This window comes from Podarcis filfolensis (assembly GCF_964270895.1).
Source record: "Podarcis filfolensis genome assembly, chromosome: 5".
Classification (NCBI taxonomy): domain Eukaryota; kingdom Metazoa; phylum Chordata; class Lepidosauria; order Squamata; family Lacertidae; genus Podarcis; species Podarcis filfolensis.
This window is the reverse complement of record NC_139608.1, coordinates 78,042,103-78,054,489: the sequence shown is the minus strand read 5'-3', so window position 1 is coordinate 78,054,489 and position 12,387 is coordinate 78,042,103. Positions and strand designations below refer to the sequence as shown.

At 48.4% G+C, this 12,387-nt stretch overlaps 1 protein-coding gene across 2 annotated transcripts in view; it reads left to right on the top strand.

Annotated features, from left to right (window-relative positions):
* Positions 1-276: 276 nt before the first annotated feature.
* NRG3 (neuregulin 3) overlaps positions 277-12,387 on the top strand; it is a 577,425-nt gene continuing 565,314 nt past the window's right edge. The window contains exon 1 of one of the 2 annotated variants that reach the window (XM_083614719.1): positions 277-2,490. In XM_083614719.1, the coding sequence (XP_083470845.1) occupies positions 1,740-2,490 (751 nt within the window). In that variant the 5' untranslated portion in view covers positions 277-1,739. The remainder of the gene's footprint in view (positions 2,491-12,387) is intronic. The other variant, XM_083614718.1, reaches the window with a different exon arrangement.

The following is a 12,387-nucleotide window of genomic DNA, read 5'->3' as shown; positions in this document are numbered from 1 at the left end:
TTTCACCTTCCCAAGCCTGTCTACAGCAACTAGTCCTTGCAACGATAGTCCATGCGCCCTAACGAGTCCCGGACCCGGCGCTCGAGCCACCCGCTCGGGCAGGCATTCCGCGCCAGAGGTTTAGCCGCCGCCGCCGCCGCGCCCTGCTGGCTCCTCCCCGTCTCCGCGCACCCGCGCGCCTCTTTGGGCATGCAGCCGCAGTAGGAGTGCAAGACTCGCCCGGAACGCCAGCCGCTCCGGAACCGACCAGGCAGCGGCGGCGGCTGCCCACCCACCCACCCATCCACCTACCCACCCCACTCCTTACCGGATCTCCCCCCTCCCACTCCGAAGGGGGGTTGCCCGGATCGTTCCGCTATCTTTGTGCGCAATAAAGAAACCACCCCGAGGCTTGGCCACGGGGAGGCGGCATCCTCGCCACCGCCCCCCTACTCTCAGCGCACCAGCGTCTCCCGCACCCCCAACATGCTGCAATAGGAGCACTCAGCCTCCGGGAAAGAGGGCTGCCTGCCCGGCCAAAGGGGGCGCCGAGACCCGCGCGGAACAGTCCTGGCCGCCTCCCTCGGCAGGATTGTTATTCCCAATAAGGAATATATATTTTTGGTGTACAGTATGTGTGATTTTTCCCACCCCTCCGCCTTAGCCACCCCCTTTCCCCGCTTCATGTAAGTGCTGGAAGCTCCTTTGATTGAGTAGCTTTGTTTTAATGATTATTTCCCCCCTCCCGGATCCGGATCCAGTTTGGATGTCGCCTTGGACTTGTCAGCAATGCCGGGCTGGTGGTGGCGGCGGCGGCAGCGGCTCCCGGTTCTCCCGCCGCGTCTGCGCCTCGGCTCGCTCGCTTGCTCGCTCTCCTTTCCCTCCGCGCTGCCTTCGGATTGGTCTCTCCGCTTTAAAGTGCTGTCCAAGGGTTGGCTGCAGGGCTGCTGAATAACAGGTGCAGTTTGCTGCTCCGTCGCTTCGGGGAGGAGGAGGAGGAGGAGGTGGGGGGGCAGGGGGGAAAAGAAGGAAAGAAAGCCCAGCAGCCGAGGAATGTCGCCGCTGCTGCTCCAGCCGCCGCTGCTTCTGCTTGGGGGGTGGGGTGGAAAGGGGGGCATCTTCAACATCATCACCCAAAACCAGGAGCCAGAGGAGCTTGTTTTTCCCACTCCCGCTTCCGTATGGAGAAATGGGTTTCGTGATTGTTGCTGAATGCGGATCTCTGGGCTAGGAACGAGAAGGGGGAGACAGAAAAAGCACCACACCAGCCCCAACACCCAAGGATCATCATCATCACCATCGAAGGAGGTGGATTTTTGGGGACTGCTGTTTTGGGTTCGTGCGGGAAGAAGCGCCGCGGATTCCTCATTTTTTGGGGGGGGGATAAGAGGGGGGGATCGAAGGTAAAAAAGGAGGCTACTTCAGCACTGCTGGAGGATGGGGAGAGCTCGGCCATTCCAGCTGATTCAGCAGCGGTTGTGTGAATGCGTGTGGATGTATATGTGATGGCGGGGGGGTTACAGAGCTCTAGGTTGAATGGGGAAATGTCCTTTCGGTAACTGACGGCAGCTTCCCCCTCCGTTCTGTGGGATCTTCTTCTTTCTCCCTCCCCACCCCTCCCTCCCTCCCTCTGTGGCTCGCTCGCTCTCTTTCTCGCCTTTGCGCGCCCCCTCCCTCGCCGCCTTTGCTCCGCATGCTTCTCGCTCCCCCCCGATGCCTTTTCTTTCCCCGGGGGGAGGGTGTGCCAGGCCCCTAGGAGGATGAGCGAAGGGGTCTCCTCTCCTCCGGGTGCCGCAGCTGGTGCCGAGGAGGGGGCGGCGGCCGGAGCCGGGGGTCCCGCGGGCGGCGGCGGCGATGGGGGCGCCGACCCGGCGGCCCGCGAGGTGCGCTGCAGCGACTGCATCGTGTGGAACCGGCAGCAGACGTGGCTGTGCGTGGTGCCCCTCTTCATCGGCTTCGTGGGCTTGGGGCTCAGCCTGATGCTGCTCAAGTGGATCGTGGTGGGCTCCGTCAAGGAGTACGTGCCCACCGAGCTGATGGATTCCAAAGGCATCGAGCAGGACCCCTTCTTCCTCTCCAAGCAGCCCACCACGCCGCCCAAAAGCGTGGACACCACCACCACCAGCACGGCCACTACCACCACGTCGAGGACACCCAATCGGATAAGTACCCGCCTCACCACCATGACCAAGGCGCCCACCCGCTTCCCGGGCACCCGGGGCCCGATCCGCGCTGGCCTGCCGAGATCCACCACGGCGCGCCACACGGTCGCGCCCCCGACCGTCCTTGCCACCACCACCACCGCTGTCCCTTTCAGCACCACCATCCTGATTTCCCGCCCTGCGCCTGGCACCCCTGGGACCCAGCCTCTGCCCATCTGGCCCACTGCGGCATACACTACCTCCTCCTACAAGACCTATCTTCAGGACTCTGCTCCGTCCTGGACCTTATCCCCCTTCCAAGAGGCCAGCACCACCACCACGCCAGAGGCCAACACCAGCCCCAAATACCGTAAGTGAGACCAAACTTCTTGCTTTGGGTCAATAGGGGGAAGGCTTCCCCCTTCCCTTTTTTGGAATCCGGGTTGTTGGCGTCTGGGTGATTCTTTATGTATATATATATGGAGGGGGTGGGGTGCTGTTGAAATGTCTCTGTTCTAGACCTGATTTCGAGCGCTTGTAACTTGGTGCAAATACCCAAAGGCATCCAGGCTTCCTTGAAGTTTGTCTGGGCTTTTCTTCCAGCCTGGATTCTTTCAGGAGAGATTCCCTCCTCTTTTGGATGTTTGTGATGGTGATGATGATGGAGATGTAACTCTCCTAATGGGCCCTTGGAGGTGGAATTCATTCACAAGACAACAGAGAGAGAGAGAGAGAGAGAGAGAGAGAGAGAGAGGAGCCAACCCCCACCTCATCATTTCTGGCTTTGCCTTACCCCACCCTCCAAAGCAAAATCAACGCACACACCCAATTCAAGAGGAAAAAGGAATGTAGCAGGTTTGGGGACCTCACCAGTGGTCCTTTCAAGGGCTTTTGTTAGCGTCCTGGGCTGGAGGGAGAAAAATGCTGACCTTGATGGTTCTGTGGCTTATAAGGAGATGAAGAGGAAGTTAAAACTGAGAGCTAGTGCTTTGGACTGGAGCTTTGGCTAGGTTGTGCTCAGGATTGTTTGACAAGGGGTGTGTGCCTCTGTGCTGGTGTGTTTGTCTTCACCTTCCCATTCCCCTCCCACCTTTAGAAAAGACAAGACAAGAAATGCTTTCCAGCCCAACTGTGATCCACAGTCCCTTCCCCAGGGTGCTGCGCCATTGCAAAATAATGAGCCCCAATTCCATTTCAGGAGAATGGAGGAGAGAGCACACCCCATGAATATATGCATCAGCTCAGGGAAGTCGCCTTTCTCTTCCTGTGAGGCTCGCTCCAGCCTCATCAAACGAGTGCATCTATGAAGGATATATATATATATATATAGTGGGGGGGGGGATATTTCCTAGGCAGATAGGTGGATGGGTGGGGATCTTTCCTCCCCCCTCTTATTGGACTACTAGGCTATTGGTTTCCAGCACTAACACACACACCCCAATCCATTCTCCTCACCCCTCTCATTTGAAAATGAGGATTGGGTACATTCTCTTGTGAAGGTTATCTAGGACAAATATCATCACAATCCTCTCTCTCTGCTCAGCCAACTTCTGGGTACCACTATTTAAGGAGTGGAGGGCCTGTGATCATAACTGGGTATTTGTCTGCCTTCTTTGATATGGTAGAGCAAGCTAGAAGCTGGGTTGCTACATGAAGATGGGAATCCTGTACTTACCAGTGAGTAAGTTCCATAGAACTCAGCAGAGCTTACTTCTGAGTAGGCAGACATAGACTTGCACTGTAAATCCCATTCTGAACCAATTTTATTACCCTGCACTCTCTTCCCAATCTGATGGGTTTGCTTATTTAAATAATTTGTTCCCTCTTTGTTCTTTCTCAAATATTCCTTTAAAGCTGTTTGCTGCTCATAATCTAGGCTGAAGAGCAATATGTGGGAGCCAAGGGATGCTATGGTTTGAGGAAATCAAGCAAAGGGTGTGTGTGGAATTAACCTGGGGGAATCAGCCCAAGAGGATAGAGTACATGAGATGGTCAGTGAGAGGTAATATATCCTGTGGTCAACAGGCAAGAGGCAGCTGGAAGGTTGTTAAGTTGCATTTGGCTAGTGTCCTTTTTGTGATTTGGGGAGGGTGTTCATTCCTTTACAGAAAATGAAGCTGAAATGCAGAAACACACCTTCCTCGCTCCTCTCCTTGCTTCCCTCCAGAGACTGCCTGATTTTTTATGTTATGCCCCCTCTTGCGTTTGAAGCTCCTTCGGAGCAGAAACCTATCTGGTATTTCCCAGATGCGTTTATTGTCTGCTGCTGGACAGGCAGGATGTTGTGAAATTTGGAAATGCTACCCTGCAGCCTATTTCCCCCCCCATCTAATTCCCTCCTCCAATCCAACTCCGTCTGTAAGAAGACTGGTAAATCCACTATGATTTTCTAACCTTGCTGAGTCCTTAGATTATAGAACCTGCTTAATAGATGACTGTCAGCTGGCAGGACCTACTACCAACCCTAACCAGCCCATTTTCTCTTTCTCTCTCTGTCTAATACACACACAAACACACACACCCCATGGCACACATATGTTCAAGGACTGTTTATGTTTGCAAGCAATCCTTGGTCCAGATCTTGCTAATATAACTGTTTAAATCAGAGTTTAGACCTTTGTGTTCCCTTCCTCTTCGCTCTTCCCTGCCCCCCTGCAGCTTTGCTAAAGCACAAAATATAAGAAGTGCAAATCCACCAGAAATTGACCCTGTTTGAGCACATTGATAGCCTGTGATTATCATTAACGGGAGATTAAATAGATTACATAAAAAAGGATTGGAATTTATAGGGCATGTGGAATTCCTCTCCCTCCCCCACCCTCCCCAAAGCTGCACAATTTTCTGTTTCACATAATCTTTCTATCAGGTTACGGTGGGAACAGAGTGGAAGTGATACTGTAATTTTTCCTTGGTGGGTGCTCAACCTTCTGACCTGATATCTACATCTTTCACTCACTTTGATCCTCAATTCTCCCCCTTCCATTTTAAGGCCTTTTGTAGGAAAGGGGGGAAAGGCAGATAAAAAGAATACATTCAAATACATTAGTTTCTGGACTCAGCTGTCAGTTTCTGCTCTTCCTATGACTCTGTTTCTTGATAATAATAGTAATAATAATAATAATAACAAGAAAAGATAAAAACTGGGTCTACAGTATTGTGTGAATATGAATATATATATATATAAGAGAATGCTGAGCAAATTCTTGTGTGACAGTCTTGATGGGAGAAAGGCACACACTAAAGGCAAATATGCAATGCTCTGTTTAACTACTAATACATTTTTTTTAAAACGGAAGTGCTGTGGAGGGGTAAGGTTCAGGATATCTCACAGAATTCTCAGCACCACATTTCCCAGGATCCACTAGGGGAAGCCGTGGTGGTTTAAAGGGGCATACAAGCATCAGAGATATTGTATTGTAGGTAGGCCTTGCGAATGTCTTCCTGGTGTTTTTGAAAGAGGAGTGCCTAATATGAATTCATGTGGAATGATGTTTGAGACCTTTGCTGGTTTTTTTAAAGGGCTTCCCCCCCCCGCCCCCGCTCAGCATTTTTCTGTTACAGCTGTTATGAACAATGAACAATCATTTACTCAGAGTCATCCACTCTTCTTTATCTGTAGAAACAAGCAAGACCCATATGCAATGAGCCCCCTTGGAGATAATTCAGAATCTTATTTTAATTTTATTCCTTAGCACATAGGTGACTCAAAATGAGACACCGGCCACAATAACGAAGACTTTGCCAAACTTGTTCCCTCCAGAATTTGTAGGGCTACATAGAATCGTAGAATTGGAAGGGATCCCGAGGGACATCTAGTCCAACCACCTCCAATGCAGGAATCTCGACTAAAGCATCCATGTCAGATGGCCATCCAAATTCTGCTTAAAAACCTCTAAGGAGGGAGAATCCACCACCTCTTTTGGGAGTCTGTTCCACTGTCAAACAGCTTTTACCATCAGAAATTTCTTCTTGATGTTTAGTCGGAATCTCCTTTCTTATAACTTGAATCCATTGGTTCAGGTCCTAGCATCCAGAGCAGGCGAAAACAAGCTTGCTACATTCTCCACAAGACAGCCCATTAGATGTTTAAAGATGGCTACCATATCTCCCTTTAATCTCCTCTTTACTAGGCTAAACATACCAAATTTTCTCAACTGTTCCTCATAACTCCCTTCCTTGCTGGCCTGCACTGTCTGGGGTTGATGGGAGTTGTAGTCCAACAATATCTGGAGGACACAAGGTTGTTGGAAGCTGCCACAATTTTATTTATTTGTTAAATTTGTATAAAGGAAGCCTGAGTTGTAGATGTGAAGAATGAGAACAGACAAACAATGGACTCTGTAGTTGCTTTGGTTTCTTTCAGGGCAAGACACCCATTTGTATATGGTAACAAGAGGCTGGGAGTGTAGCAGTAGCATCACTAGGGTGGAACAGTAGGAGCTCTTGCCCTCAGTACAAACCGGATGGAGCAGCAAAGTTTAATCAAAGATTTTATTTTGGCAGTGTGTTATAATACAGTGGTACCTCGGGTTAAAAACACCTTGGTTTACAAACACTTTGGGTTACAGACTCTGCTAACCCGGAAGTAGTACCTCGGGTAAGAAGTTTACCTCAGGATGAGAACAGAAATCATGTGTGGGTGGCGCGGCAGCAATGAGAGGCCCCATTAGCTAAAGAGGTACCTCAGGTTAAGAACAGTTTCAGGTTAAGAACGGACCTCCGGAATGGATTAAGTTTGTGACCAGAGGTACAACTGTAATTTTAATACAATGTTTCCTTGCCAGGAGGCTTGGTGAGGGCAGCAAACTTGGAAGAATAGCTTCTCAATGGACCAGCATTTGCAGCCTCACACAGGAAACATATTCATAGATAGTCATACTGGGGGGGGGGGAATGACTAGAGCAGTGAGGGGTTTCCCCCCCCCCCCATAAGAGTTCCTGAACAGGAGAATTCCATTTGCACAGTGACAACTTGGCATTTCAGCATCAACTGGTCCCATTTTATGGGGTGGGGTAGGAGTGTTACAGGATTGGAAATCTGCCCTGATTGCAAAAATGGAACAGATGTGAGGAAACTGTGGCTCTCCAGATGTTGTTGGAATACAACTTACTTCAGCCCCAGCCAGCATGGCTTATGGTCAAGAGTGGTGGGAGTTGAAGTCCAAGAACATCTGGAAGGCAAATGATTCCCCATCCCTGCATGAGAGTGCAGACTCTGATAGAAGAGGTGGTGGTGATTTTCCATCTTCTGTGCAGCAAAAGGGAGAGAAACTCAAAACTATAAACCACTGAGCCTTCGCATTAAAAATACAAAACAAAGACCTGGGACTCCAGGATTACAGTGGTAACTCTGGATATGAACGGGATCCGTTCCAGATCCCCGTTTGCATCCTGAAGCGAACGTAACCCGTGCTTGCATGGGTCGCAATTCGCCGCTTCTGCGCATGCGTGTGACATCATTTTGACTGCGCATGCGTGAGCGGCAAAACCTGGAAGTAACGTGTTCCATTACTTCCGGGTCGCCGCGGAGCGCAACCCGAAAGTGCTTAACCTGAAGCATATTTAACCCGAGGTATGACTGTATAGGGAACTAATCCTGAACCGGAAACCATATTAACTAAAAGAAAAACACACCCCTTTAACCTTATTTTAAGAGTTCCTACTATAAAGTGAAACGATTCCCTCCTCCCCATAATATATGCTCTTCTAGGGCTGAAAGCATTGTTCAAATCAGTATATAAATCGACAGGTTCATGCACTGCAGATTAAAAATTGATTACAGGATTGAAATTAGAAGCGCCCCTGTTTTATGCTGTTGTTGTTGCATACAGTATATGCCTCTGCAGCTCCTCAGTCAATTGATGTGCTGCAGTTAATTTTCCAAACACTTGCCTGCGTTATTTAGTTGAGAGAAACAGTAATCTGCTTTCAGTTCCTCAGAAGATCACTTGCAGTTGGTATAATAATGTAATATTTAATCTGTTAATGATGCTGTTTAATCAGACACAAGCAAGACAGTCAATTGACTGAGGAAACTAACTAGTTGATAGCCTTAGAGTCCACCCCCCTTTGATATTTTTGGTTCTACAGTGACTTTGTTGCTATGTAAAACTGAAATATTATACTCAGACTAGGTCTCCAGCAAGAATTCATCAGCACAGTGAAACTGCTTCCTCTTGCATTAATTTATGGCCTAGCAGAGAAACAAAGAGCAGCCAAAGCTGGATCACATAATGCAGAAGAGCCAAAATAGAGCAATGTTCCAGAAATTGTAATCAATACCCTTTTGAGAAATAGAACAGAGAAAGCTCTTTCTATGAGCCTGAACTGCTATCCGAGGTTGCTTTAATTTCCTTCTCGTTCTCATTCAGAAATATAAAGCTTACCTACTGCAATCAATTATGTGCAGCTAGTAAATGCTCATCATTATTATGAGAAGAGTGTGTGTGGAAAGAAGTCCATTAAATTGCAGAGGCCCCGTGGGTGTTTTGCAAAGAGTGCACATAGACACATTGCCCTCCTCCCCTCACATGGGATTCTTGCGCATGGAGGCAGAAACATGGTTGGTGGGGAAGCCCCAGGAGCAATGTTTTTTGTTTTGTTTTTTGCCTCTCAGGAGTACCTAGGAACCATTCATTTTATTATGGCATAAAGTATAAGGGTGCACCGATGTAAGGTTACGACTGCCCCCCAGGGAAGCCCAGTCTGGGATTGGTTTTGCCTCTTTGCAGCTATGTCCAGAACCGGACACCATCTCCACTCCCTTCATCTGTCTGTCCCTGCCATTGCTTCTGTTTCTTGGTGTTATGCTAGAATGTGTGGTGGAGCCTTGGAAACACCAGAGTGTGTTGGCATGTTGGGCTTTGAAGAGTGTGACAAGCGAGAGCATATTGACACATGGCTATTACATAGATAAAGCATGATATTAATGGTGATACCACCTGTTCAAGAAATCAGGGTTGGGTTTTTGGATTTCTGAGGGGAGAGGGGAAACATCTAATATTTTGATTTCAGTGGAGTTTTATTGAGATAGTGTTGTATTTTAATGAGACATTTGATTTTAAAATATTGATGACAGGGCTGAGGGGGAATGATCAGCAGCAGGTTTACATGGACAGTAAACCCCTCCGAGGCGAAGGCGCACACTGCTGAAAGCCTGCTCTCTTCACAGCCCATAAAACACTTCCCAGTTCAGTTGACACATCATTTACCAGTGTGGTGAGACCTTGATCACAACCGAACTGAAGCCAAGGCATTTATTTCATTGGACAGCAGATTAGGCCCTGAGCATGCAAAGGAATTATTGACACATTCTGGAATTCTAAGCAGAAATATGTTTCTCTCTTTCTGCTGTTTTTTTTTTTTATAATTCTTATTACACACACACAAACACACACACACACGTATACATACACACACACACACACACACACACACACACACACACAGTGGATTACAAATACTGTAAAGCATTTTTTTATTAAAAAAACACCAGAATAATTAAATTCATAGACACACATCCAGATATATACTGAAGTCCATTCTGAGTTGAACCTTGCCTCCTTGGAAAACGTATTAGTGAAATTCTTGTCTGAAACAATACTGATCTGCATATGAACAGACAATGCTGCTGCATCGAACAACAACAACAACCACAACCCACCACTTCATCTACCTCAATATGAGCTACTTTTAACTAGAGATGCCAGTGATTAAACCTGGATTCTTCGGCATCAGGGTTGGGGAAGCTCAGGCCTGGGGGCCCTCTAAACCTGACCTCTGGGATTCTCCCCAGGCCACACCCCTTCTCAGGCCACACCCCCTGCTAGCCCTGCTTTGAACCCCTCCCCTTGGATGTTTTTTGTTTGGCCGGGGTGTGTCCTTGAAGGCTGATCATGCCTCTAGCTTCCTTGGATGAAGGATAGAGAGGGGTCTATAGGTGGCTGCAGAAGCTAGCATATTTTACAAGAGTACTTTTTGCATTCATTGCTCCACTCACCTTTGCTCCTGATCCAGTGTATCACTAGCGTACACCCTTTGTAAAGTTTTCCCGAAGATAATGCATCCCATAGGCTGAAGAAGGCCCGTGAGAGGGCACTTTACCAAGAGGCGGAGCTGCCCCCTTTTTGTATGCAGCTGAGCCTACAATGCAATCTTTTAGAGAGTCCAAGGCATTTTGGTACCTGAGGTGTTATATCCATATGGCACGTTAGGGCAGAGGTGGTGGTAATGGAACAGAAACAGGAAGCTGCCTTATACCAAGGAAGACCATTGGTGCCTCTGGCTCAGTAGTGTCTACACAGACTGGCAGTGGCTCTCCAGAGGTATTGCCAAAAGCCTTTCAGTGAAAATAATAGAATACTAGTACCTGATGCCCTGGCCCACTCCAGGGATGCCTCTCGCAAAGGGCCTCCCTAGGCAGCCAGTTAGCAGTTCTCTGCACAGGGCCTACCAGTCTACACAGACTCCCTGGGGACTGATGTGGAACAGGGATATTTTTACACACACCAATAAAGCTTTGTACATGCCAAGAGGCGCTGTCCAAGGTCTTCTGCACTCTGCGCACAGGGTGGTAAGGTGCAGCGTGTATTGGGCCACATCCTGACATCACCTGAGTCACCACATGTCATCTTGGAGAACGTATCTCAGCTTGTGTGGTCGCTAGGGGAAGCAAAATGTCTTGGGGAGGGGGAACTTGGCTGTGTAGTAGACCAGGTGTTGCCACAGGCACACTGCAACCAAACACATGATGCAGTCTACTCAATTAGCTACAGCAGAATGTTTGTTTCCAGCCTCATTCCAATGGAGAACTCTGGGGATGCTGTGGGCATCAATGAAGACCTCTGCGAGTAGATGTGTGCCTAAAGTCGCCCCACTGGCAGCTCTGGTAGTTGACCCGGACTTATATATGATGCATTCATGACCAAACTAGATATGGCATAGGAGACAAATGGAGTATTTCATGGTGGGGGGAAGCCACTGTGGGGCCTCTGAATTTGATCAAAGCATTTTCCTGATATAAACAGGCCTCCTAATTTATTTTCTTACTTGCAGAGGAAAGGTCTATGTAAATTTTCCTGCATGGAGAAAATTGGGGGTGATATACAGTCTGCAAAGAGTTTTGTTTTGCACCCCCCCACTCCAAATGAAGTTGGAGGCCTCACCATAACTGCATTGAATTTTAAAGGGGGGGGTGTCAGGTTATACTGTATAGATCTCCTGTGTCAGGCCTAGTTTGGTCCTAAGACATTCCAGCTTCTATCAAGAATGTGGTAGTTTGGTGCTCTGGCCAAATAAGCGGAATAATTTGTTACACTGCTTGTACTTGGGTCATATCTCTGAAGGATTCTGCTGTGCTTTCATGTTGACAGCTAAAGGCCGTTCTTTGCGAGCAGTGATTAGAAACAGAACTTTCCAACTGAATCAGAGGCTATGTCTCAAAAAGATAAAGGTACCCCTGACCATTAGGTCCAGTCGCGGACGATTCTGGGGTTAGGCGCTCATCTCGCTTTACTGGCCAAGGGAGCTGACGTTTGTCCGCAGACAGTTTTTCCGGGCCATGTGGCCAACGTGACTAAGCCGCTTCTGGTGAACCAGAGCAATGCATGGAAACACTGTTTACCTTCCCACCGGAGTGGTACCTATTTATCTACTTGCACTTTGATGTGCTTTCGAACTGCTAGGTGGGCAGGAGCTGGGACTGAACAATGGGAACTTAAGCATTAGCACCTTAATCCCGTGACAGTCTAGGCCATAACCCTCCTTCAAAGCTTGGTCAGTGAGGGAACAGGCAAGATTGGAAATAGCAACATTTGGTGTGCTTGCTTTGGGCAGGTATTTGGATTTTTGCTTTATTCAATCGAAGGAAAGGGGAAGTTAAGCAAATGGATCATTTTTGAGCCCTGCACCAGGAGGCAGAAGTGCTGCCTACTATCTCACTGCTCTGAAGTTCTTAAGGCTTAAGAACATAATGCCTGGGTCTGAGAGACTATTTAGAAATGAGAGCCAGTAGGTCACATTCAGAGAGCTTGTCTGTGAACTAGGAAGTCTCCAGTTCAAATTTCACCTCTGCCATGGCATTTCTATGCCTACTACATTTCTAAACAAACCTGCTTGGGAGAGTAAGCCCCATTGAACTCAGTGAGACTTACTCTAAGCAGGCATGCACAGGATTAGGCTGCATTTGGGCCAGGTAACCTTGCTCAGCATCTTCTTCCATCTGCAGTAACATAGTGGGACATCTCCAAACATAGTGGAACATGGTGCTG